We start from the raw sequence: 26,111 nt of genomic DNA on the forward strand, positions 1-26,111 counted from the left end.
ACCACGAACAAGTGGTACTTAATCAATAACAAACTACGGCTAGCTGGAGGATCGAACCCGTGCTGTTTTAGCTCGCCTCGTGGGAAGAGAGTGAAAACTCACGACGCTCTAAACCACTGGACCACGCAATCCTACAAACATAAGCCTAGTGAACTTGTTCGTGCTTACAATAATATATGTACTGCTTGTGGAGGCTAGTACACCAAACGGGGAGTAGAATGAAATAAATTCTGAGGCAACCACACCATCGTATGTCCTCGCAACATCAAGCAAGCCTAGTTCGCTAGACTTATATTGTTTGTAGGATTGTATGGTCCAGTGGTTTAGAGCGTCGTGAGTTCTCGCTCTCTTCCCACGAGGCAGGCTAAAACAGCACGGGCTCGACCCTACGGCTAGCCGCAGTTTGTCATTGATTAAATACATAGTGTTCGTGGTTACAACATTATATATATATATATATATATATATATATATATATATATATATATATATATATATATGTATAATGTAAAAGGTCGAGATGAAAACATGCAGCCACTCCAGTACCACTTTAGAAGTGTTTCCTCTCGTCAGTGTGACACTGTGTTTCACTACAATATCATTGTAGCAGTGTTTCGCTATGTTCCACTCCAGTACCACTGTTGCAGTGTTTCTTCTCGTCGCTGAGACGCTGTGTTCCACTCCAATACTGCTGTACCAGTATTTCGCTGTGTTCCACTCCAGTACCACTGCCATCATTGTTACTCATCTCAGTGTCCAGTGTTCCAGTTTCCCTACCTAAACAATCTTGTTTTTACGGACCTCGTCCATTCCTCGAAGTCGTTTCTTTGTCATAATCATGTCTCCACTTTTTCCTCCGCGTTCTGCCAGGGTCGTGAGGTCTAGTTTGTGGTTTGTGAAATCTTTCTTAGTAGCTTCTTTCCCTCTCTCTCTCTCTCTCTCTCTCTCTCTCTCAGCTTCGGCGTATGTGTAGTAGTAGTAGTAGTAGAAGTAGTAGAAGTAGTAGAAGTAATAGTCGCAGCAGCAGTAGTAGTAGTAGTAACCATTTGTCAAAAGCTCTTGTCAAATGTGTGTGTCTGTGTGTGTGTGTGTGTGTGTGTGTGGTAGTAGTAGCGGTAGTAGTAGCAGTAGCAGCTGTAGTAATAGTAGTTACCATATGTCAAAGGCTCTTCTCGAATGTGTGTATTGCTCGTTATTATCACATCTCCAGACATTAACAATAGTCTCAATGACCAAAAAAAATTGGACATTTAATTAACAACAATAGCAACTTTCTCTCCAACACAAGGAGCTGTCACCTTTATTCTTCTGCCGGGTCACCATCTGAAAAAGACCCGGGCCGGGACACGTACCGGCGAATCATTCAAGTTCAACCTTTGTTCCTTAAAACTCTGTTTATTCCCGTCATCGTGTTATGTAAATATTCCTTTGATATACCTTTGAAGTTTCGAGTTTCACTACTCTCGGAGCCCGGCCATGGGCCAGGCTCGTTTGGTGCTTGCCTGGTCAGCCAGGCTGTTGCTGCTGGAGGCCCGCTGCCCCCACATATCTATCAGAACCTGGTTGATCTGGCACCTGGTGAAGATACTTGTCCAGTTTCCACTTGAAAGCTTCTACACTTGTTCCAGCTGTGTTTGATATCTTCTGATAAAATGTTGAATAGTCTGGGACCCCAAATGTTGATACAATGTTCTTTTATTGTCCTCACCGCACCCCTGCTCCTCACTGGGTTTATTTTACACTTCCTCCCATATCTCTCACTCCAGTATGTTATTGTGACAGTGGGCAGATTTGGAACCAGGCCCTCGAGTACTTTACAGGTATATATTATCATGTCTCTCTCTCTCCTCCGCGTTCCCAGTAATTTAGGTACTTTATTGGCTCAGTGTCAGCCGTAAACGATCTCTGTATTTGTTCCGGCTCTGACATTTCTCCTGTTTTGAATGGGGCCGTCAGCACTGAGCAATATTCTAAATAAGGGAGCACTAGCGATTTGAAGAGTGTCACCACTGGCATTATTTCCCTTGTTTTGAAAGTTCTCGATACCCACCCCGTCATCTTGCTGGCTGTTGTGATCTTTGTTTTGTTATGGTCTTTAAAAGGTCAGCTGACAATTTTTCCCAGGTCTTTTACGTGTTCCTTTCGTTCTATTTGGTGACCCTCTTTAGTTTTGTATATAATGATTCTTTTGAGTTGTTCATTCTTTTCATACCTAAGCAGCTGGAACTTATCACTACTGAACGTCATGTTGTTCTCCACTGCCCACTGGAAAACCCTGCTTATGTCCTCAACCGTAGTGACTTTCAGTCTTATTTTAGTGTCATCTGCAAATGATGATACAAAAGTGTGACGGATGTTTTTATCTATGTCTGCTATGAGGATGAGGAACAGCAAAGTTGCTAGGACAGTGCCTTGGGGCACTGAGCTTTTGACCTTGCTGATGCTCGATCTTGCTCTGTTGCTAATGAGACAGAGACTAATCCAAAGGGGTTCTTTCAAGTGTATAGGACGAAGGTGAAGGAAAAAGTAGGACCTCTGAAAATTGGGAATGGACAGCTGACGGATAACGAACTGGAAATGTGTTCCTTATTTAATGACTATTTTTTGTCAGTTTTTACACAGGAAGATGTAAATGAGATTCCAGTAATTAACAATTATTTAGTTCCTGTTGAATTTAAATTAACTAATATTACTGTCACGAGGGACATGGTTATTAAACAGATAGATAAACTGAAGCAAAATAAGTCCCCGGGACTCGATGAGTTGTTTTCCAGGGTACTTAAGGAATGCAAGATGGAGCTTAGTCAGCCATTAACGAGTGTGTTTAATACGTCCATCCTTACCAGTGTTGTGCCAGAGTTGTGGAAGATGGCTGTGGTCCCTATATTCAAATCAGGGGATAAGTCCGTTCCTTCAAATTAACGACCAATAAGCCTGACATCTATAATGGGCAAGTTACTAGAATCAATTATAGCTGACATTATTAGAAGTCACCTTGAAGAACATAACTTGATAAATGAATCTCAGCATGGATTCACGAGAGGTCGTTCCTGCCTGACAAATTTACTGACGTTCTTCAATAGAACATTTGAGGCAGTTGACAGTGATAAAGAATATGATATTGTTTATTTGGATTTTAGTAAAGCCTTCGATAGAGTAGCTCACAAGAGACTCTTAAGAAAAGTGGCAGCTCATGGTATAGGAGGTAAAGTTCTAGCATGGATAGAGGCATGGCTTACCAATAGAAAATAGTTACCATAAATGGAGTGAAATCTGAATGGGGATTAGTCACTAGTGGCGTTCCACAAGGATCAGTTTTAGGCCCTCTGTTGTTCATAATTTATATTAATGACCTTGATGAAGGGATTACGAGTGACATGAGTAAGTTTGCTGATGATACAAAGATAGGCCGCATAATTCACTCTGAGGAGGATAGCAATGAACTCCAGGATGATTTGGACAAATTAATGTCCTGGTCTGAAAAAATGGCAGATGAAGTTCAATGTGGATAAGTGTAAGGTACTTGCCCTTGGTAATGAAAATAACCCTCGAAGCTATAATCTAGGTGAAGTAGAGCTTGATCAAACAGAATGTGAAAAGGACTTAGGAGTCATGGTGAGCAGAAATCTAAAGCCAAGACAGAAGTGCCTTAGTGTGCGCAACAAGGCCAACAGATAACTTGGATTTATCTCAAGAAGTATAAGTAACAAGTCCAAAAGTTATTTTACAGCTCTATACATCACTAGTGAGGTCTCATTTAGATTATGCTGCTCAGTTTTGGTCCCCTTACTACAGGATGGATATAGACTCATTAGAGAACATACAGAGAAGAATGACTAAAATGATTTACTGTGTAAGGAACCTCCCGTATGAAGACAGACTTAAAGCCTTAAATCTCCACTCTCTGGAGAGACGTAGCGTGAGGGGAGATATCATTGAAGTGTATAAGTGGATGACGGGCATAAATAAGCATATTAATAAAGTACATGATGGTGATCGACCAGTAAGAACCAGAAATAATGGATTAAGTTGGATAAATTTAGATTTAGAAGGAAGTATAGTGCTGGTTTCTAACAGAGTTGTAGATGCTATCTTTCCATGGGATTGATTTAAGGCTAGGACCTTGTGAGCTTTAGAAGAGACTGACAAATTATGAGTAGGAGGGTGGGTTGATTATGTCATTGGGAAATCACATGCTGCGTTTTGGTATCTTCATGACACATAATTCTGTCATAATGGATAGCACTGTGACAGCATGATCTCCTGCTCTAAAACCATGTTAAATTCAGGGTTGTTGGTTGATGCTGGTCCATGAAGATTTGTAATCTGCCGTCAATCACTCATGTAGAAGTTAGGGCTACTGGTCTGTAATTTAGCTATGTCTACTACCTCCCTTTATGCAAAGGGACTATGTCTGCACTCTTTAAGGCCTCAGGTATTTCACTAGATCTAAGCTCTGTCTCCAAGAATACTGAGGGCTCATGCTAGTGATTGACTTGGACTTCTTTATAACTATGGCATTCATGAATCTGGTCCAGGTGCTAGTGAGCGGTAGCTTATCCATCTTATAGAAATCTACGAGATTTTCTAATGTCAATCAGCTGGTCTGCGCGTCTTCTGCTGAGTGAAAATGTTTCTTCATTTCTACTTGTTTAATTGTGGTTACTGAACACCGACTCATACTGTTCTTTTAAGTTTCACTAATTTCCTGTTCATCGTCAGTATACGAATCACTCTCAATAAATAACAAAACAAATAATGTGTGTATAAATACCACATAAAGAATGCTTTACACGACTTTCGTCCGACTTGACCAAGTCGGCCGAACTCGTCATATCTCTCTTTATAATCAGGTGAAATACCCTACAATAAGTCCAATTCAAGTAGTTCTAGTTGATTAGGAATGAAATATTTGGTTTTGATATCTGTATGACTTTTCTGTACTTTAGATGAAATCCATATATTTGTTTCAAAATGTTTCGCCTTAACTGCACAATGTTTGGGAAGAAGGTATTTACAATTATGTTATACATATTACCACAAACAAATTAATGTTTTTAATATTTACACTAGTACTATTGCTGTTACTATTACTACTGCTACTACTAACTATTACCCTATGCATCTACTTTACCACTAATCAATATACAGGTGAAGCATAAACAACAAACGTAATCCATAAACCAGAGGAGTTTGTGGTTGAAATGATCATAAAAAATTTTGACAATGAAGAGAGAAGAGAAGATAGTATCATGGGTCATGAACCACGTCGCTAAGGTCGTTAAGCTTGGCGCTGTGTCAATAATGTTAGACCATGTTGGCTCCCACCTTCTTCCGTTCTGGGTTTGGCAGAGGAGAAAGTGCAAAGCAACAGAATAAGAGAGAGAAAGAGAGAGAGAGAGAGAGAGAGAGAGAGAGAGAAGAGAGAGAGAGAGAGAAGAAGAGAAGAGAGAAAGAGAAGAGAGAAAGAGAGAGGAGAGAGAGAGAGAGTGGGTTGATGAGAGATGTAAGAGAGAGAGGCTGAAGGAATAGACTTAAAGAGCTAGAAACAGGACAGAAGGGATGAGGGGAGATGAGAGATGGGTTATGGAATATGGAAAGAAGATAAAGAAGAAGAGGGATTCAAGAGAACAGATGTCGAAATGGTAGGGTTGAGAGGAAGAAAGATAAAGGATAAGATAAGAGCAGATTACTAAAGAGGATAGAAAGGATAGAAGAGAGAAGATGAGGAGAGAAGAGACAGGAAGGATGGAAAGGGATAAAGAGGATGGAGAAAGAAGAAGGATGGAAGGGCTAAAAGGATTAAAGGATAGAGGCTCAAAGATAAGAGGATAGAAAGGATTGGCTGAGACAGAAGGGACAGAACGGACAGAATGAGATAGAAGGGATATAAGGGTGAAAGACGATAAGAAAGGTTTCAATAGGACGTCTTAAAAGAGTTAGAATAGCGATACGTGAAGCCGTTCCATACAAGGGGATGATAAAGGTACTGTGCGTTCCTCACCATGACAAAGGGCATGAGAACTGTGCTGTTACACTCAAAAGCCCAGGCTCTGTGCCTGTTCCTCCCATAGACTAGAGTCTGCTGCTGTTCCTCCATACACTAAGGTTCTGGTCTGCCTGGTTCTCTCCCGTATACACTAGGTCTGCTGCCTGTTCCTCCAACATAGGTTGTACAGGCTTGCATAAGGCTCTGTGTTCCTCCTCAATGATCACTAGGTCTGCTGCCTGTTCCTCCCATAACGGTTACACTAGGTCTGCTGCCTGTTCCTCCCATACACTAGGCTCTGCTGCCTGTTCCTCCCATACACTAGGCTCTGCTCTGTTCCTCGCCTACACTAGGTTCTGCTGCCTGTTCCTCCCATACACTAGGCTCTGCTGCCTGTTCCTCCCATACACTAGGCTCTGCTGCCTGTTCCTCCCATACACTAGGCTCTGCTGCCTGTTCCTCCCATACACTAGGCTCTGCTGCCTGTTCCTCCCATACACCTACTGGCTTCCTCCACAGCTGCCTGTTCCTCCCATACACTAGGCTCTGCTGCCTGTTCCTCCCATACACTAGGCTCTGCTGCCTGTTCCTCCCATACACTAGGCTCTGCTGCCTGTTCCTCCCATACACTAGGCTCTGCTGCCTGTTCCTCCCATACACTAGGCTCTGCTGCCTGTTCCTCCCATACACTAGGCTCTGCTGCCTGTTCCTCCCATACACTAGGCTCTGCTGCCTGTTCCTCCCATACACTAGGCCTGCTGCCTGTTCCTCCCATACACTAGGCTCTGCTGCCTGTTCCTCCCATACACTAGGCTCTGCTGCCTGTTCCTCCCATACACTAGGCTCTGCTGCCTGTTCCTCCCATACACTAGGCTCTGCTGCCTGTTCCTCCCATACACTAGGCTCTGCTGCCTGTTCCTCCATACACTAGGCTCTGCTGCCTGTTCCTCCCATACACTAGGCTCTGCTGCCTGTTCCTCCCATACACTAGGCTCTGCTGCCTGTTCCTCCCATACACTAGGCTCTGCTGCCTGTTCCTCCCATACACTAGGCTCTGCTGCCTGTTCCTCCCATACACTAGGCTCTGCTGCCTGTTCCTCCCATACACTAGGCTCTGCTGCCTGTTCCTCCCATACACTAGGTTCTGCTGCCTGTTCCTCCCATACACTAGGCTCTGCTGCCTGTTCTTCCCATACACTAGGCTCTGCTGCCTGTTCCTAACATACACTAGGCTCTGCTGCCTGTTCCTAACATACACTAGGCTCTGTTGCCTGTTCCTCCCATACACTAGGCTCTGTTGCCTGTTCCTCCCATACACTAGGCTCTGCTGCCTGTTCCTCCCATACACTAGGCTCTGTTGCCTGTTCCTCCCATACACTAGGCTCTGCTGCCTGTTCCTCCCATACACTAGGCTCTGCTGCCTGTTCCTCCCATACACTAGGCTCTGTTGCCTGTTCCTCCCATACACTAGGCTCTGTTGCCTGTTCCTCCCATACACTAGGCTCTGTTGCCTGTTCCTCCCATACACTAGGCTCTGCTGCCTGTTCCTCCCATACACTAGGCTCTGTTGCCTGTTCCTCCCATACACTAGGCTCTGCTGCCTGTTCCTTCCATACACTAGGCTCTGTGCCTGTTCCTCCATACACTAGGCTCTGCTGCCTGTTCCTTCCATACACTAGGCTCTGTTGCCTGTTCCTCCCATACACTAGGCTCTGCTGCCTGTTCCTCCCATACACTAGGCTCTGTTGCCTGTTCCTTCCATACACTAGGCTCTGCTGCCTGTTCCTTCCATACACTAGGCTCTGTTGCCTGTTCCTCCCATACACTAGGCTCTGTTGCCTGTTCCTCCCATACACTAGGCTCTGTTGCCTGTTCCTCCCATACACAGGCCTGTGCCTGTTCCTCCCATACACAGGCTCTGTGCCTGTTCCTCCCATACACTAGGCTCTGTGCCTGTTCCTCCCAAACACTAGGCTCTGCTGCCTGTTCCTCCCATACACTAGGCTCTGCTGCCTGTTCCTCCCATACACTAGGCTCTGCTGCCTGTTCCTCCCATACACTAGGCTCTGCTGCCTGTTCCTCCCATACACTAGGCTCTGCTGCCTGTTCCTCCCATACACTAGGCTCTGTGCCTGTTCCTCCCATACACTAGGCTCTGCGCCTGTTCCTCCCATACACTAGGCTCTGCTGCCTGTTCCTCCCATACACTAGGTCTCATGCCTGTTCCTCCCATACACTAGGTTCTGCTGCCTGTTCCTCCCATACACTAGGCTCTGCTGCCTGTTCCTCCCATACACTAGGCTCTGCTGCCTGTTCCTCCCATACACTAGGTTCTGCTGCCTGTTCCTCCCATACACTAGGTTCTGCTGCCTGTTCCTCCCATACACTAGGTTCTGCTGCCTGTTCCTCCCATACACTAGACTCTGCTGCCTGTTCCTCCCATACGCTAGGCTCTGCTGCCATACTGAAGGCAGTTAACATGGTAAGTGTATGACCAGCAGTACCTGGGAGGAAGCAAGTGATTTTAACGTATATTATTTAACTCACTGCAGTTCCTGGTGCTGCTATTTGATGACGTCCTTGTAAGAGGCAGTGTGTGTGTGTGTGTGTGTGTGTGTGTGTGTGTGTGTGTGTGTGTGTGTGTGTGTGAGGTATACACCAGTGGTGTATACCTCACTAAGATCAGTATCAACATCAGTGGTGTATACCTCACTAAGATCAGTATCACAGTGGTGTGTCGTCAGTCCGTGTGTATTGTCATATCACACCAGTGGTGTATACCTCACTAAGATCAGTATCAACACCAGTGGTGTATACCTCACTAAGATCAGTATCAACACCAGTGGTGTATACATCACTAAGATCAGTATCAACACCAGTGGTGTATACCTCACTAAGATCAATATCAACACCAGTGGTGTATACCTCACTAAGATCAATATCAACACCAGTGGTTTATACCTCACTAAGATCAATATCAACACCAGTGGTTTATACCTCACTAAGATCAATATCAACACCAGTGGTGTATACCTCACTAAGATCAATATCAACACCAGTGGTTTATACCTCACTAAGATCAATATCAACACCAGTGGTGTATACCTCACTAAGATCAATATCAACACCAGTGGTTTATACCTAAGATCAATATCAACACCAGTGGTGTATACCTCACTAAGATCAATATCAACACCAGTGGTTTATACCTCACTAAGATCAATATCAACACCAGTGGTGTATACCTCACTAAGATCAATATCAACACCAGTGGTTATACCTAAGATCAATATCAACACCAGTGGTGTATACCTCACTAAGATCAATATCAACACCAGTGGTTTATACCTCACTAAGATCAATATCAACACCAGTGGTGTATACCTCACTAAGATCAATATCAACACCAGTGGTTTATACCTCACTAAGATCAATATCAACACCAGTGGTGTATACCTCACTAAGATCAATATCAACACCAGTGGTGTATACCTCACTAAGATCAATATCAACACCAGTGGTGTACCTCATAAGATCAATATCACACCAGTGTGTATCCCACTAAGATCAATATCAACACAGTGTATACCTCACTAAGATCAATATCAACACCAGTGGTGTATACCTCACTAAGATCAATATCAACACCAGTGGTTTATACCTCACTAAGATCAATATCAACACCAGTGGTGTATACCTCACTAAGATCAATATCAACACCAGTGGTTTATACCTCACTAAGATCAATATCAACACCAGTGGTTTATACCTCACTAAGATCAATATCAACAACAGTGGTTTATACCTCACTAAGATCAATATCAACAACAGTGGTGTCTCGCTTCAGCTTTAAATCAAGATAAAGCTTTGATACCCTCGTTCTGATTTCTTAATTTCAGTGGGATTCAAAAATTGTGGAAATATATGCAGATTTTAATTAGATCTTTCTGAACAAGTGACGCCCACTGGTCTCTCAAAGCGGCTTATATTAAGAAAGTTCAAAGTTTCGTATTGTTGGGATTTAAAATTCTTTGAAATATTATAAATTGCATTAAAGTTTGGGGGACATATTAAAGTTTTGTGAATTTAGATATATTTCGTGTTTTTTTTTTTTGTGTGTGTGCAAAGCTGAGATGATTGTCTGTTTTATGAGTTTATTTGTGTATGGTTAGAGATGGTAATGTAAAACACACACACACACACACACACACACACACACACACACAGTTGGAAGTTGAAGACACAGATGAATGAAAGGGATGTTAGGAAGTATTTCTTCAGCCACAGAGTAGTCAGGAAGTGGAATAGTTTGGGAAGCGATGTAGTGGAGTCAGGATCCATACATAGCTTTAAGCAGAGGTACGATAAAGCTCATGGTTCAGGGAGTGACCTAGTAGCGACCAGTGAAGAGGCGGGGCCAGGAGCTTGGACTCGACCCCTGCAACCTCAACTAGGTGAGTACAACTAGGTGAGTACACACACACACACACACACACACACACACACACACACACACACACACAAAGACAAACACACACACACACACAAATAAGGTTGTAGTAGACGGAGTGAAACTCGAAAATGAATTCAATAGCACATATAAACAAGCCTAAAGGAATTAGAACCTATCTTCATCAGTTAAAATAGACGATCAGGAGAGAGGAAAGAAAACTCAACCCTTGCAAAAATATCCTGGCGAGTACAGCTGGATAATTATACTCAGAGTAGACGCGATATACTTGGAATCATACTCCACATAGTTCACTTCTGCTTACTTTACTGGGTTTCAAGCCTAACGACTACAAGAGTCATTAAGGCTGCAATAGGGACTACAGCAAATTATCAGTGTATATACGCTGAGATATACGTCTCCCGGTGTATATAAACTATTGTATACTGTTAATCAAGAATATATTCCATCACATTATTATATAAACATTACTGAGACTATTAATTATATAACATTACTTTGACATTAATTATATAACATTACTGACACCATTAATATAAACATTACTGAGACTATTAATTATATAAACATTGCTCTGACACTATTATATAAACATTACTGATAATTATATATACATTACTCTGACACTATTATATAAACATTACTGACATTATTAATTATATAAACATTAATATGACATATAAACATTACTTTGACATCATATAAACACTGACACTATTATATAAACATTACCTTGATACTATTAATTGTATAAACATTGCTGTAACACCATTAATTATATAAACATTACTCTGACGCTATTAAAATGTTAATCGCAAATATTCTAATGAAGAACCTTTATCGGACCTCATAATTAAAACGCTATTCGGGCAATCACAAATATTTTTTTTTTCGGAGTTAACTAATTTGCGAAATACATATGCAAATGAGGACTCTGTGCTGGGTCCTGTTTCCAGACGGTTTTGAAGATTTTTTTTTTATGGAACTTCTTACAAATATGGTATATGGTATGGTGCCATGATTTGATATACACACTACAGAGGTATATATCAGGCAAATATATTCTGAAACCGTATCCTGTATATATACTGATGATTTGATAAGACATGCATGCAACAGTTAGGTATTTTTCTTCTGAAATGTTACGCCTACATAGTAGGCTCCTTCAGTTGAGTACAGAGGAGGCGCATGTGTCTTACCAACTTGTCGGTATCGTATACCGTTATCATATTCACGGTATAAATACTCATAGTATATACTGTAAATATAGTGTGTCGGTATATCATGTAATGTTAGGTAGGGGTGAGTTAGATAAGCTTAGTTGGATAAAATTATTAATGTTCTCATTGTAGCACGAGAAGCTATATAGCGTTCACTGTTGAACGTTCCCTGGAGGCCAGAGTGAAGAAGAGTGAGGATACAATCACTGTAGCATGATGCGCTATGTAGCGTTCACTGTTGAACGTTCCCTGGAGGCCAGAGTGAAGAAGAGTGAGGATACAATCACTGTAGCATGATGCGCTATGTAGCGTTCACTGTTGAACGTTCCCTGGAGGCCAGAGTGAAGAAGAGTGAGGATACAATCACTGTAGCATGATGCGCTATGTAGCGCTCACTGTTGAACGTTCCCTGGAGGCCAGAGTGAAGAAGAGTGAGGATACAATCACTGTAGCATGATGCGCTATGTAGCGTTCACTGTTGAACGTTCCCTGGAGGCCAGAGTGAAGAAGAGTGAGGATACAATCACTGTAGCATGATGCGCTATGTAGCGTTCACTGTTGAACGTTCCCTGGAGGCCAATCATTGCTCGACTATTGTGTCTCCAGTGATTCTTGCCTTGTTTATCTACTTGTTTAATTTACAGGCTTTCTGTCCTCTGTTTTTTTTTCCTTTTCTTATCGCCACTGTTGACACCCGTGTTGTTTACATGTAGACAGAGTGATTTCTTTAACAAGTTGTGTTTTGGTGAATGCCACTGTCTGTATCTAGTTATTTCTATAGGCCTCTCTGACCGTTGCACTATGCCCTCTCAGTTATAGGCCACCTTACATGACAGTTTCATTTTGCCCCTCTCGGTTATAGGCCTCTCCACATGGGTCTCATTTTGCCGTCTCCGTTACATGCCTCTTCACATGACAGTTCCTTTTGCCCTCTCGGTTATATTCTTTTTCACTGAGATCACTGCCTTGATTATTTTATTTCACACACAGATTTTTGCCAACTTTGCCTGTACAGTCATCTAACTGCTCGTGGAATTAAACTTCAGCTCCTGGTTTGTTCATTTAGCCTTCAGCCAACTTGTGTGTGTGTGTGTGTGTGTGTGTGTGTGTGTGTGTGTATGTGTTTGTGATTGTTTTTCTAGCTGTGTTTGTGGGGGGAGGGAGGGGGAAGGTCCAGCTCCTGTTTTCGTTTCTTAAATCTTCAGTTGACTGATTCTGTCCTGAGTACTTTTGAATTCATGCAGTTAGACAATACCTCAGCTTCTTTATAAATACTATTAAGCTGATTTTTTTTCTAGTCTATATAAGTCAATCGGGTATTTTCCCTCCGTCTGTCTCTCTCATAAATGTGATGATAATGTTTGTTGCAATTCCTTATAGCATTTCTCAAGTTTGTCAACCTTTCATACGCTGCTAATGTTTATGTAAAGCTCTCGGGACAGGATCAGTGAGATGGCTCATCTGTTTATATAAGGCCACAGCGAAGGAGAATGACTGGATAATAATAACTAACCAGCAGAACCAAAAACCATATTAATCAGAAGATAACGCCAGAGATTCTTCTTGAATGACTGCAGATCTAAGATGTTTGGAGAGATGCAGGTTTTGGAACCTTGTTCCACAAAATGTGCTATAAGTTAATAAGAAAAACGGGGTGAAGCTCTAGTCTTGGATAAGCAGCAGACAGAACATCCGTGGAAGTGACTCTGATACTCAGCTCGCAGGTTCCCTTAAGTCTCCGCTCCTCTCCAATTCCCAACTTAAATTTTTATTACCTCTAGCAGCCACTTGGACCAAACTGGAAGCTTGTTCAAGTCTTCCTACAGTTTCTTACAGTTATCCTCACTTTCTTTGCATCTCATCAGCTTCATCATCAGCGGACAGGAAGGAATCCCTCTCTAGTACAGATCCGTAAAGACTCGGCTTGCTACTTTTGCCCATCCTGATGTTTCATATCTTGCTGAAACTCTGTAAGCTATTTTTAGTCTGTTGTCCTACCCACTAAAATACACTGTCACCCAAGCTCGTATTTCTGTGTCCCGAATCAGTCTCCTGAGAAACGAATTGTTTAAAGCCTTCTGGCAGTCTGAGAATACACAGTCTGTCAACACTTCTCTGTTCTGTCTGGTCTCCACCAGCCGAAAATAGAAGTTTAAAAGATTAAAGAGGCAGGACTTACCATCGCTAAACCTGTGCTGTTATTCAACTGATCAATTCCCCTGACCTCCAGAAATTCCAAGTCTCTTTCTTATTATCCTCTACATTTAGCCTACATAATATGCATGTCAGGGCTACAGATTTGTAGTTACACCCCCCCCCCGGTCTCTTTTTTTTTCTTAATATTAGTGTAATATTAGCTGTCTTCCATTTATCTGGCATTTCTTCTGTCTTTCGTAGCTTACATGCCATGAATAACTGGCTCAGGACTGCTGCTCCTTTCCTTACTATACACAGTGATGTCATGTTTGCCTCCACAGCATTCATGTGTAACACTTTTATCCTCTTCATTACTTTCTCTCTCTTGGATGATATATCATACTGTCAAGAAGCATGAAGGCAAAGACACAAGCTGTGTCTTTGCCTTTGTTCTGTGTAGAGCTTTAAGAAGTTTTGATAAAGCTTCATTATTGCGATAAATTCTTTGTCTTAATCAGGATAAGAACGCAAGTTGCTTGTAACTTGTGTTCCAGTCTTCGCATTTTGTCTCAGGTTATTTATATTGTTTGGTCAGATCTTCAAGGTTCCGTCCCCTCCTTCCTATGTCAGAGAAATATGCTCTTTCCAGTGCGATCCCTCAAAACCTACATTCATTTCTTCACATATTCATTTAAGAATACTGTTAGTCATGAGTATGACTCCTTTCTTCAAACTAGTCATCAGGTCATTATCTTCCTAACATAATTGTCAATGAGCATAGACTTACGTGGCTTTAATAGTTAGGACATTTAAAAAAATGGGTTTTCGGTCTTTATCTGGCACTAAAATACAAATTCCTGCTTATGTCCTCACTGGCATCAAGCGAGTGCCTCGAAAGCTTGATTACCTTCCATTAACCAGCCACTGTGTAACCCCTACATGTCTGGCGCTTCCCCGTGAATATAAAAAATAAAGATCCACACTTTTTTATCCGTTTTTCCCTCTGAGTTTTGCGTCTTCACGCTGTTAGTTGATCATTATATTCATGGAGAAAGCCAAACCCGTAGGGTTTATACAACACTTGGGGGAATAAGACATAATCAGGATTGAAATAAAAGGGAGGGTGGCTCCAATTCTTTGAATCAAGAGCCTTTTACTGGCATAACCTTCCTCCCTTTTCAAAGAACCCTTGGTTGAGCCTCGTTAATATATTTCATCATTGATCTGAACCCTCTACTTCCCTTCATAGTCCCGTCTTGTGTGTTGGTCTGCTGGTACTGCCTCTGGCCTCGCTCTCTCTTCACATTACGTCAACTATCAACGTACATCGATCTCTTACTCCTATGCTGAGTCCCTGGTTTTCCTCTCCTATATCTGATTCCTTCAGGTAGACTATCGGATCTAATCTGGCCACTGAATCATTCACCCTCATTTCAGCTGGCCCTTTGATATGGTTACTTAAAATTTTTTCTCATTTCTGAATACCTCTATTCCTTCACTGTGGTTAAGTTTCTCAAATCTATCTTAACGCGGTAGAAACCATGCAGAATCACAAGCCATAATACGTTACTATTGGAAACCAGCGTTACCTTCTCCTTGACAGTTAGGGTAACTTGTTACACTGCTTTAGTTATTCTCCTATCAAGGCCTCCTATTGTTGGGTGGTGGGTTGTATATTCCATGATTACAGTGAGTATACTAGTGACTATCATGTATGCTATACACAAATAACCCGCACATAAAAGAGAGAAACTTACGACGACGTTTCGGTCCGACTTGGACCATTTACAAAGTCACACTGGTCCAAGTCGGACCGAAACGTCGTCGTAAGCTTCTCTCATTTATGTGCGGGTTATTTGTGTATCGTTCCAGTCACGGTATTGTGCCTTTTTTTATTTGTTATGTATGCTATATTGTCTGTAAAGCAGACACGTTTGCGTACTCAGCTATTTGTTGAAAGTCAAGTCACAGCTCCTGGCCCCTATGTGAGTGTGTGTGTACTCACCTATATATGGTTGCAGGGGTCAAGTCAGTGTGTGTGTACTCACCTAGTTGAGGTTGCGGGGGTCGAGTCCTAGCTCCTGGCCCCGCCATGAGCTAGAACTCGCATGCGCGTGCGTATGTGTGCACTGAACCATGTGCCATATTTTTTGTTCACACTTTCAACAGCAGACGTAAAAACTTAATTACACACATCTGTTCATAATAAATTTGCATGTTCAAATATTGACAACGGTTTAACGCGCTTGTGAAAGGCCTGCGTGGTAATTAAATACGTGAATTAATCAGTCAAAATAGCTAATTAAAACTAAGTAGATAAAAATACACCAAGTGCTATAGCACAATTATATTAATTAATGAAGAACTTGATTATGCTGGATAAAAGATGCAATTAGTGAAGTATGTCGACACGAAAAAAAAATATTATGAAAAAAATAATTTAGAATTTTGACAAAGTTGGTACATCTGCACCAGGATTATTTTTTTATTATATTCAAGTGGAAGAGCTAAACCCGTAAGGAGGTATTCATACTAATACTGCACCACTACTACCACCACCACAACTACTGCTACTACAACAACAACTACTGCTGCTACTACAACAACAACTACTACTACTAATACCACCACTACACTGCTACTACTACTACAATTACACTGCTACTGCTTCTACTACTACTACTAATAATAATAATAATATTAATAATACTAATAACACAAGAACAATAAAATAAAGCTGCACCAACACCACTGCCACCACCACCGCCACCACCACCGCCACTGCCACCACCACCGCCACCACCGCCACTGCCACCACCACCGCCACTACCGCCACTGCCACCACCACCGCCACCGAGGACATTCGTTAATGTTCTCACTCTTATTTCCTACTTAATATTTATTTTTAGCTGCGGGAGCATTTTTTCTTTACCAAGCTTTTGGATCCAAGCTTTTATTTAGTTATCGACACCACACGCCGCTGCAAAGTTCAATTTTGCTCAAACGTAAAACTTCCAAAAGATATTTTAACATTTTCTGTGTGTGTGTGTGTGTGTGTGTGTGTGTGTGTGTGTGTGTGTGTGTGTGTGTGTGAGAGAGAGAGAGAGAGAGAGAGAGAGAGAGAGAGAGAGAGAGAGAGAGAGAGAGAGAGAGAGAGAGAGAGAGAGAGAGAGAGAGAGAGAGAGAGAGAGAGAGAGAGAGAGAGAAAGAAAAGAGAGAGAGAGAGAGAGAGAGAGAGGGGGGGGGAGAGAGGGAGAGAGAGAGAGAGAGAGAGAGAGAGAGAGCGCCTCTCACACTACAGAACTACCATGGGTATTTCTGGTTTCTGGCCCTTCGGAGCCAATCGTACCCTCTCTTGAACTGTGTAACGTGGGAGTAATGCGAGAGGGAAGCCACGTGGACGAGAGGGAGGGGTAGAGTTCTGTGAGAGGGGTGAGTCATGTGTGTGTGTGTGTATGTGTGGGAGTGAGTGAGGGGAAAGCGAATGTTGACAGGAGAGGGGAGGATAAAGCAAGGGGAAACGAGGGCAGTAGAGTGTTGCATTTTCCACGGAGAGGGGAAAGAGAGGGGAGAGGGAGAGAGGGGAAGGCGAGAGAGAAGTTAGGGAGAAGGAGGGGAAAGAGAACAGATGGAAGGATGAACGTAGGGAAGAGTGTGAGGGAAGTGTGCAAAGGGTGAGAGAGAATGAAAGAGAAAAAGAGAAAGGAGAGCGTGAGATTAGAGAGAGAGAGAGAGAGAGAGAGAGAGAGAGAGAGAGAGAGAGAGAGAGAGAGAGAGAGAGAGAGAGAGAGAGAGAGAGTAGATAGGGGAGAAAGAAAAAGGAGAATAAGAACAAGGGAGTGAAAGGAAAGAAAGAGAAACGGAAAGGAAAGACAAATGGAAAAAAAAGGAGTAAGAGGAAGGCCCGAGAATAGGAAGGGATAGGGAAGGAAAATAAAGAGAAAAGGAAAGAGGGGAAAACTCGAGCAAAACAAAAAAAAAAAAAAAAAAACTGAAACTTTCCAAAAAAATACGATAAAATAAACACACAACAAAAAATACAATAACCACAAAACTGATACAACAACAACAACAACTAAAAAAAACAGCATCAACAGCAATAACCCCCAAAAAATAACAAAAACAGTTGCAGCAACAACAAACAAAAAAATGTATCTGGTCAGAGTTTTTTTAACCCAGAATTTTAAATGTCCGAGCCAGAATATTTTGTTGGTTATTTATTGCACGTGCAATCTCCCCTCGTTACAAGCCTCGTATTACGTCGGTGCAAACCGACGTACGCCCTCGTTACAAGCCTCGCATTACATCGGTGCAAACCGACGGACGCCCTCGTTACAAGCCTCGCATTACATCGGTGCAAACCGACGTACGCCAGCAGAGGTGCAAACCGACGTACGCCAGCAGAGGTGCAAACCGACATCCTCCAGCAGAGGTGCAGACCGACTTACTCCAGCAAAGGTGCAAACCGACGTACGCCAGCAGAGGTGCAAACCGACGTACGCCAGCAAAGATGCAAACCGACGTACGCCAGCAGAGGTGCAAACCGACATCCTCCAGCAGAGGTGCAGACCGACTTACTCCAGCAGAGGTGCAAACCGACGTACGCCAGCAGAGGTGCAAAGCGACGTATGCCAGCAGAGGTAGAAACCGACATAAGCCAGCAGAGGTGCAAACCGACGAACGCCAGAAGAGGTGCAGAGCGACGTATGCCAGCACAGATACAAACCAACATACGCCAGCAGAGGTGCAAACCTACGTACGCCAGCAGAGGTGCAAACACATTAAGCGCGCACAAACAATGAACTAGATCCAAGTCAGAGAACACAGGCGGTGCAAATGCGAAAAGAGACAAAAGCTGACAGTGATATGCAGAGAAACACAGATTATTATTGTCATTATTATTACTATATTATCACTATTATAATTCCTATAATTATTAAATTATCATCATATATTATCATTATTATATTATCGCTATTATAATTTTTATATTATCATTATATTATTTCTATTATCATAATAATTATATTAATATTATTATTAATGTATGCATTTTCGTGTGACTAATAAATGGTGTGAAGGGAGGGAGGGAGGGAGGGAGGGAGAGAGAGAGAGAGAGAGAGAGAGAGAGAGAGAGAGAGAGAGAGAGAGAGAGAGAGAGAGAGAGAGAGAGAGAGAGAGAGATGCAAGTTCCTGATCCAGCAAGGGACCCTCCTTGGCTAGCTGCAAGAAGTGTGTCAAAATTGTCAGTGGTGACAATAAGGCAGGAGGAGGTGCATTTCCTTCTTAAATCGCTTGACCAAGAAAAGGCTGTGGGTTCAGAGAAGTTGAGCCCAAAATTGCTGAGAAGATGTGCAGACCAGCTAGCAGCACCTCTAACTCGCATCTTTCAGCACTGCCTAGTACAGTGTAAATGGCCCTCTCTGTGGAAAGAGGCAAATGTAGTCCCTGTTCACAAAATTAAGAGCAGAGCAGAAATCAGCAACTACAGACCAGTGTCACTCCTGTCAATCACTGGTAAGATCCTTGAGACAATAATCTCAAGACATATGACAGTTTTTTGACTACCACTCACTACTTTGTGATCGTCAATATGGCTTCAGGAAAGGTTACTCTGCTGCTGATCTGTTGTTAAACCTCTCCACTAAGTGGCACCAGTCACTGAATGAATCCAAAGTCAGCTGTGTGGTAGCACTGGACTTTGCTGGTGCTTTCGACCGGGTGTGGCACTGGGAATTGCAGGCTCTACGCTATGTCTCCTCAGTGATTACCTTCATGGTAGATCTCCAAGTGTAGTTCTCAATGGAACGGAATCAGCAAGACATCCTATTGGGGCAAGTGTTCCACAAGGAAGCGTGCTGGGACCATTGTTATGGAATGTCTACTTCAACGGCCTTCTTCATCTCATCCCAGAATCACATGCATATGCAGATGACTGTACACTGACATTCACTTATCCAAGAGAAGAAATGCCAGCTGCTCTAAGCTACATCAATAACCAGCTAAAAGCTATATCAGCTTGGGGAAATAGTTGGCAAGTAACATTTGCACCTGAGAAAACGCAAATGATGATCGTCTCTAGGCACCATGATGGTAATGCTGGTGCAGTAGTAAGGATGAATGGGAGGGTGTTGGCACCTGGAGAAGAAGTTGATATCCTTGGGGTGAAATCTGACTCCAAACTAACCATGAAGAACCATGTTGTAAATCTAGCAAACAAGGCAGCCAGGAAGCTTACAGCACTTCGCCGTCTCTCGCATCTGCTTGACAGTAGGGGTTGCAAGATTCTGTACGAGGCACAAGTACGCTCACACCTTGAGTATGCTCCACTTTCTTGGTTTGCCTGCCCTCCCTCTCATCTGCGACTGCTTGACAGAGTGGAGAACAGAGCAAGACGTCTCATCTCTTCGCCTGGACCCATCCTGGATAGATCTGTCATTTCAGCAGAGCCTTCAACACAGGAGGGATGTGGGTGGCCTTACTGTTATGTACAAGGCCAATATTGTCAAAGTACCACACTTGGATCCACTTCGAGGACAGCGTGAAACAAGCTTTTATGCGACAAGACGGGCAGAAAGCAGCAACTTCACTCTGGTTGTACCCTTCTCCAGAACATCACTCCATCTGAGATCATATATACCCAGGATGACTCGAGTATGGAACACATTCGAACAGCATAATGATGTCAACGAGATAAAGTCAGTTGATCAAATGAAAATGCTGGCCCACAGATGGCTCCAACTTCATCCTGTTCCCTACTTGTATGTCTCATAACAAAAATGCTTTGAAATGAGCTGATGTAGGTAAGAGCTCTTAGCTTGTCAATAAAGTTAGGAATCCTTAACCTGTAAATAGCTTGTCAATAAAACTAGGGATCCTTAACCTTGTCAAACCCTGCGTAAAAGAGAGAGAGAGAGAGAGAGAGAGAGAGAGAGAGAGAGAGAGAAAGAGAGAGAGAGAGAGAGAGACCCTCATGTACGTATACAAAAACAGGGTAAAAACAATACTAGGCTGATCCATATATTTCGACCTCCAGGTGAGGTCCTCTTCAGCAGAATGCGAAATAGTGAAAGGTGGTATCAAAAGCCACTAGGTAATCGCAGTCAATTGGAATGTGAGAAGTTCCAGTTCCTCGGATCAAAATCAAGGCACCCACTTGGAAGGATATATACACAGAGATAATTTCAACTTGGTGTGCATAATAGAAGACATACGTACATACACATCTTGGTGTATATACACTGATACATAAACATTTCGGGGTGTATATACTCAGACATACATATATTTTGGTGTATATGCAAAGACACATACACACCTCTCAGTGTACATACACTGCCACACACACATCTCTCAGTGTACATACACAGCCACATACACACCTCTCAGTGTACATACACAGCCACATACACACCTCTCAGTGTACATACACTGCCACATACCTCTCAGTGTACATACACTGCCACATACACACCTCTCAGTGTACATACACTGCCACATACACACCTCTCAGTGTACATACACTGCCACATACACCTCTCAGTGTACATACACTGCCACATACACACCTCTCAGTGTACATACACACCTCTCAGTGTACATACACACCTCTCAGTGTACATACACACCTCTCAGTGTACATACACTGCCACATACACACCTCAGTGTACATACACTGCCACATACACACCTCAGTGTACATACACACCTCTCAGTGTACACTGCCACATACACACCTCTCAGTATACATTACCACATACACACCTCTCAATGTACATACACTGCCACATACACACCTCTCAGTGTACATACACTGCCACATACACACCTCAGTGTACATACACTGCCACATACACACCTATCAGTGTACATGGCCACATACACACCTATCAGTGTACATACACTGCCACATACACACCTCTCAGTGTACATACACTGCCACATACACACCTCAGTGTACATACACTGCCACATACACACCTCAGTGTACATACACACCTCTCAGTGTACACTGCCACATACACACCTCTCAGTGTACATACACTGCCACATACACACCTCTCAGTGTACATGGCCACATACACACCTATCAGTGTACATACACTGCCACATACACACCTCTCAGTGTACATACACTGCCACATACACACCTATCAGTGTACATACACTGCCACATACACACCTCTCAGTGTACATGGCCACATACACACCTATCAGTGTACATACACTGCCACATACACACCTATCAGTGTACATACACTGCCACATACACACCTATCAGTGTACATACACTGCCACATACACACCTCTCAGTGTACATACACTGCCACATACACACCTATCAGTGTACATACACTGCCAGATACACACCTCAGTGTACATACACTGCCACATACACACCTCTCAGTGTACATACTCACTACACACCCCTCAGTGTACTACACACTCTCAGTGTACATACACTGCATCCCTCAGTGTACCACTGCCACACACCTCTCAGTGTACATACACTGCCACATACCTCAGTGTCATACACTGCATACACCTCAGTGTACACTGCCACATACCTCTCAGTGTACATACACTGCCACATACACACCTCTGTGTACATACAGTGCCACATACACACCTCTCAGTGTACATACACTGCCACATACCTCTCCGTGTACATACACTGCGTGTCGCGCTCACACTGCGAAATCATCCGAAAAAAAAAAAAAAGTGGCCACAGTCTCGGCGTTCGTTTCAGAGGCTGAAATTCTTTATTCTGAACCCCTAGTGAACCCTTGCTAGCATGCTAATGAACCTCCATAATCCAATTAACCCCCAGTGTTTAAAAGTTAATTTAGAACACGTCAAGAAAATGCGGAAATCTTTTTCTCTATGGTGTCCGCCACGGGGGTTTTGATTCTTCAACCTCCTGTGGTGTCCGCCACTTGGGGGGGGGGGTTGATTCTTCAACCACCTGTGGTGTCCGCCACTTGGGTTTTGATTTTTCAACCACCTGTGGTGTCCGCCACGGGGGTATTGATTCTTCAACCTCCTGTGGGATTCTTTCAACCGTATGTGAGAAAGCTAATGGAAACTGCAGTTGACTAATTTTCCCTGAAGTGGAACAGAATTCCTCCTCCATAAGCCATGCGTGTCGTAAGAGGTGACTAAAATGGCTGGATTATTATTATGGGGAAGCGCTAAACCCATGGGATTATATAGCGCCTGTGGGGGGGATGGAAGGTATTCAGGCTTAATTTAGGGAACTGGATTATTATTATAATAAAAAAGAAGCGCTAAACCACAAAGGCCATACAGCGCTGCAGGGAACTGGAGCACAGATCCAATTCCCGCGTCCAGGAACCTCCCTTGAGGGACTAAAATGCCGGGAACAAGGGCCTAGGAACCCCTTTTCCTGTATATATTACTAAATTTAAAAATGAAAACTTTGGTTTTTTCTTGTTAAGTCACCCTGCCCCTGTGGGATGCTGCCAGTTTGTTGAAAAAATAAATTCCTCTTAACGAACTTGTCAAAATCCGGGACATTCTATGTTGACGAGACAGCGACTGAATGAGTGATGGTGAATGTGATTTCTCCCTTTTTTTTTTTTTTTTTTTAGTTATCCTGCCCCGGTGGTAGACGGTCGGCGTGACACCACGAATAAACAATGTTTATTCATGGCCTTATGTTACGTTCTCAAGAACTTGTCTCATGTTCGCAAGAACTTATGTTCTCAAGAACCTATATCATGTTCTCAAGAACTTGCATCATGTTCTCAAGAACCTATATCATGTTCTCAAGAACTTGCATCATGTTCTCAGGAACTTGTATCACGTTCTCAAGAACCTGTATCATGTTCTTACTTTATAATGTTCTTTAAACTTCATCTCGCTCATTATAAACATGTCATGTTCTGCCTAACACAAGTCATGTTCTCTACACCCACAGTGGTGATGCAGAGGTTCGAGGTGGGCGTAAGTGACGCCGCGGGCGTGGTGGGCGGGCCGGCGGTGTTCACTTGTGACGTTCCACCCACCGTCTCCCGTCACGTTACCGTCACTTCCTGGTCTGTTGACGGTCGCACCCTCACCCCCACCACCCGTCCAGGTGAGTTTTAGTGCACCCCTCACCCCTACCACCCGTCCAGGTGAGTTTTAGTGCACCCCTCACTCCCACCACCCGTCCAGGTGAAGGCTAGCCTAGGGGAACGTCATTTCATCTGTGCAGGCGAATCTAGGGGAAGAATTTCCTGCAGCCATCTAGGTGAGTCTAGGAAGATAGATCGCATCACACATCTAAGTATATATAGCGAGTATAGAAAAGGATAGAGATGTAAATGAATTTAGAGAATCTACCACCTTTCTAGGTTAATCTCGGACCCACCATCCGTCCAGATGAATCTAAGAGGACTCACCACCTGTCTAGGTGCATCTAAGAGGACTCACCACTTGTTTTGGTGAATGTAGGACCCACCACCTGTCTAGGTGAATCTAAGAGAACCCACTATCTAAGTGAATACAAGAGGGCCCATCATCTATCTAGGTAAATCTAGGACCCATCTTCTGTCTAGGTGAATCTAGGAGAGTGTCTGCCCTCCCTCACCCCTTGTGTAAGTTGAGGGGATCTCCGGCCCCTCTTACAAAGGATTAATCTTAAAGCTTATATTTCTGGTGAAAAGTTAGAGGTTATTAGGCAGGTGTATAGAAGAGGGAAGTGAGGGGAGGAGAGAGGGGAAAGAAAGTATAAAAAATAGCAATGGAGTTAAGATATAAGCTTGAACGAGGAGAGAGAGACAGACAGACAGAGACAGAGACAGAGAGACAGAGAGAGAGACAGAGACAGAGACAGAGAGAGAGAGAGAGAGAGAGAGAGAGAGAGAGAGAGAGAGACAGAGACAGAGAGAGAGAGAGAGAGAGAGAGAGAGAGAGAGAGAGAGAGAGAGAGAGAGAGAGAGAGAGAGAGAAAGCTTAACTGTTTTGTGCATGTCTAACTGATCTTGAATTCAATCACTTTAGTTATTATATACCTACCAGAATATCCTATGTATAACTAGTTACGATTACGGTTCAGGAAAATTATTTCATATATACCAAATATTAAGGCAACCAGGGATATTTTTGAGTAGGAACTGCATTAATCTTCCTACGTTTGTTTTAGTGTAAAGGATAAAAATTCTCGTAGCAGATTCCACTGACGCGAAAATTTAAATTCCTTATTGGCACTGTAGCAAACAGAATTAGTGCCAGACGGTGTTTCCAGATGTAGATCGAGGATATACACATGATTAGGGAAAATCCATCATTAGGATTAACTGTTATCCTCTACAATAAGCTAATTATTTACACATTTTTAGTGAAAATTCTAACCAGATTATCTTGAGCGTGCGAGATCGGAGTAGAGACAAGGGGATTTTAGGATTTGACGTGCTGTTGGAGTGTCAACAAGGTACCTCGTATGAAGGGATTGAGAGAAACCAGTTAGGCAGACAAAGGTTCTGTAGAAAGGAAGTGCACTCTGAAGGGAGAAGGGGTGGGGATGTTGCAGGTCACAGGGTCATCTGTGGCGCAGGCTCGCACACTTCTGACAATACAGCTATCCAAAGAATGATTGTGAATGTAGTGAGGTAACGCCGGTGTGCTTAAGAGAGAGAAGTGTGCTCTGGAGACTGTTCCTGACTACACCATCTTGCAGTCCACAACACTTACAATGATAAAACCCAGCCAGGATCTCACAATTCAAAACAGTTGGTTATAAAGACCTTACATAAACCACGTGTAATCATAGAGTCGTCACATAACCCACGAGTAACCATATACTCGTCACAAACCATGTCTAACCACACACTCGTCACATAAACCAAGTCTAACAATACAGTCACATAAACCAAGTCTAATAATAGTCACATAAACCAAGTCTAACAATACAGTCACATAAATCACACATAACTATACAAGTCACATAAAATACACCTAACTATATAATAAGTCACATAAACCATATCCAACAATACAAGTCACATAAACCACCCACAATTATACAACAGTCACATGAACCACATATTACTATATAAATCATATAAACCATACAACTATAACAAGCCTCATAAACCATCAAAGTATACAACAGCAACTTGAACAATACAATCCTCACATAAAACACCAAGATATAACAGAGCAGAGGAAGGTATTGGGATGCACATAGCACCTAACCTTTATAACTTAGATATAGGAAGGAGAAGAGAGAATATTTGGATCGGTTCACCTAAGCTTGTATGTCAGAAATGTGGTGATAGTGTAGTAAGAG

At 42.8% G+C, this 26,111-nt stretch overlaps 1 protein-coding gene across 4 annotated transcripts in view; it reads left to right on the forward strand.

Moving 5' to 3' along the window:
• The window catches only part of LOC128702646 (cell adhesion molecule Dscam2), a 720,609-nt gene that overhangs the window by 384,105 nt on the left and 310,393 nt on the right, over positions 1-26,111 (forward strand). For all 4 annotated transcript variants that reach the window (XM_070091879.1, XM_070091878.1, XM_070091881.1 and 1 more), the window contains exon 4: positions 23,757-23,915. In XM_070091879.1, the coding sequence (XP_069947980.1) occupies positions 23,757-23,915 (159 nt within the window). The remainder of the gene's footprint in view (positions 1-23,756; positions 23,916-26,111) is intronic.

The sequence above is a fragment of the Cherax quadricarinatus genome, chromosome 37 (assembly GCF_038502225.1).
Source record: "Cherax quadricarinatus isolate ZL_2023a chromosome 37, ASM3850222v1, whole genome shotgun sequence".
Classification (NCBI taxonomy): Eukaryota; Metazoa; Arthropoda; class Malacostraca; order Decapoda; family Parastacidae; genus Cherax; species Cherax quadricarinatus.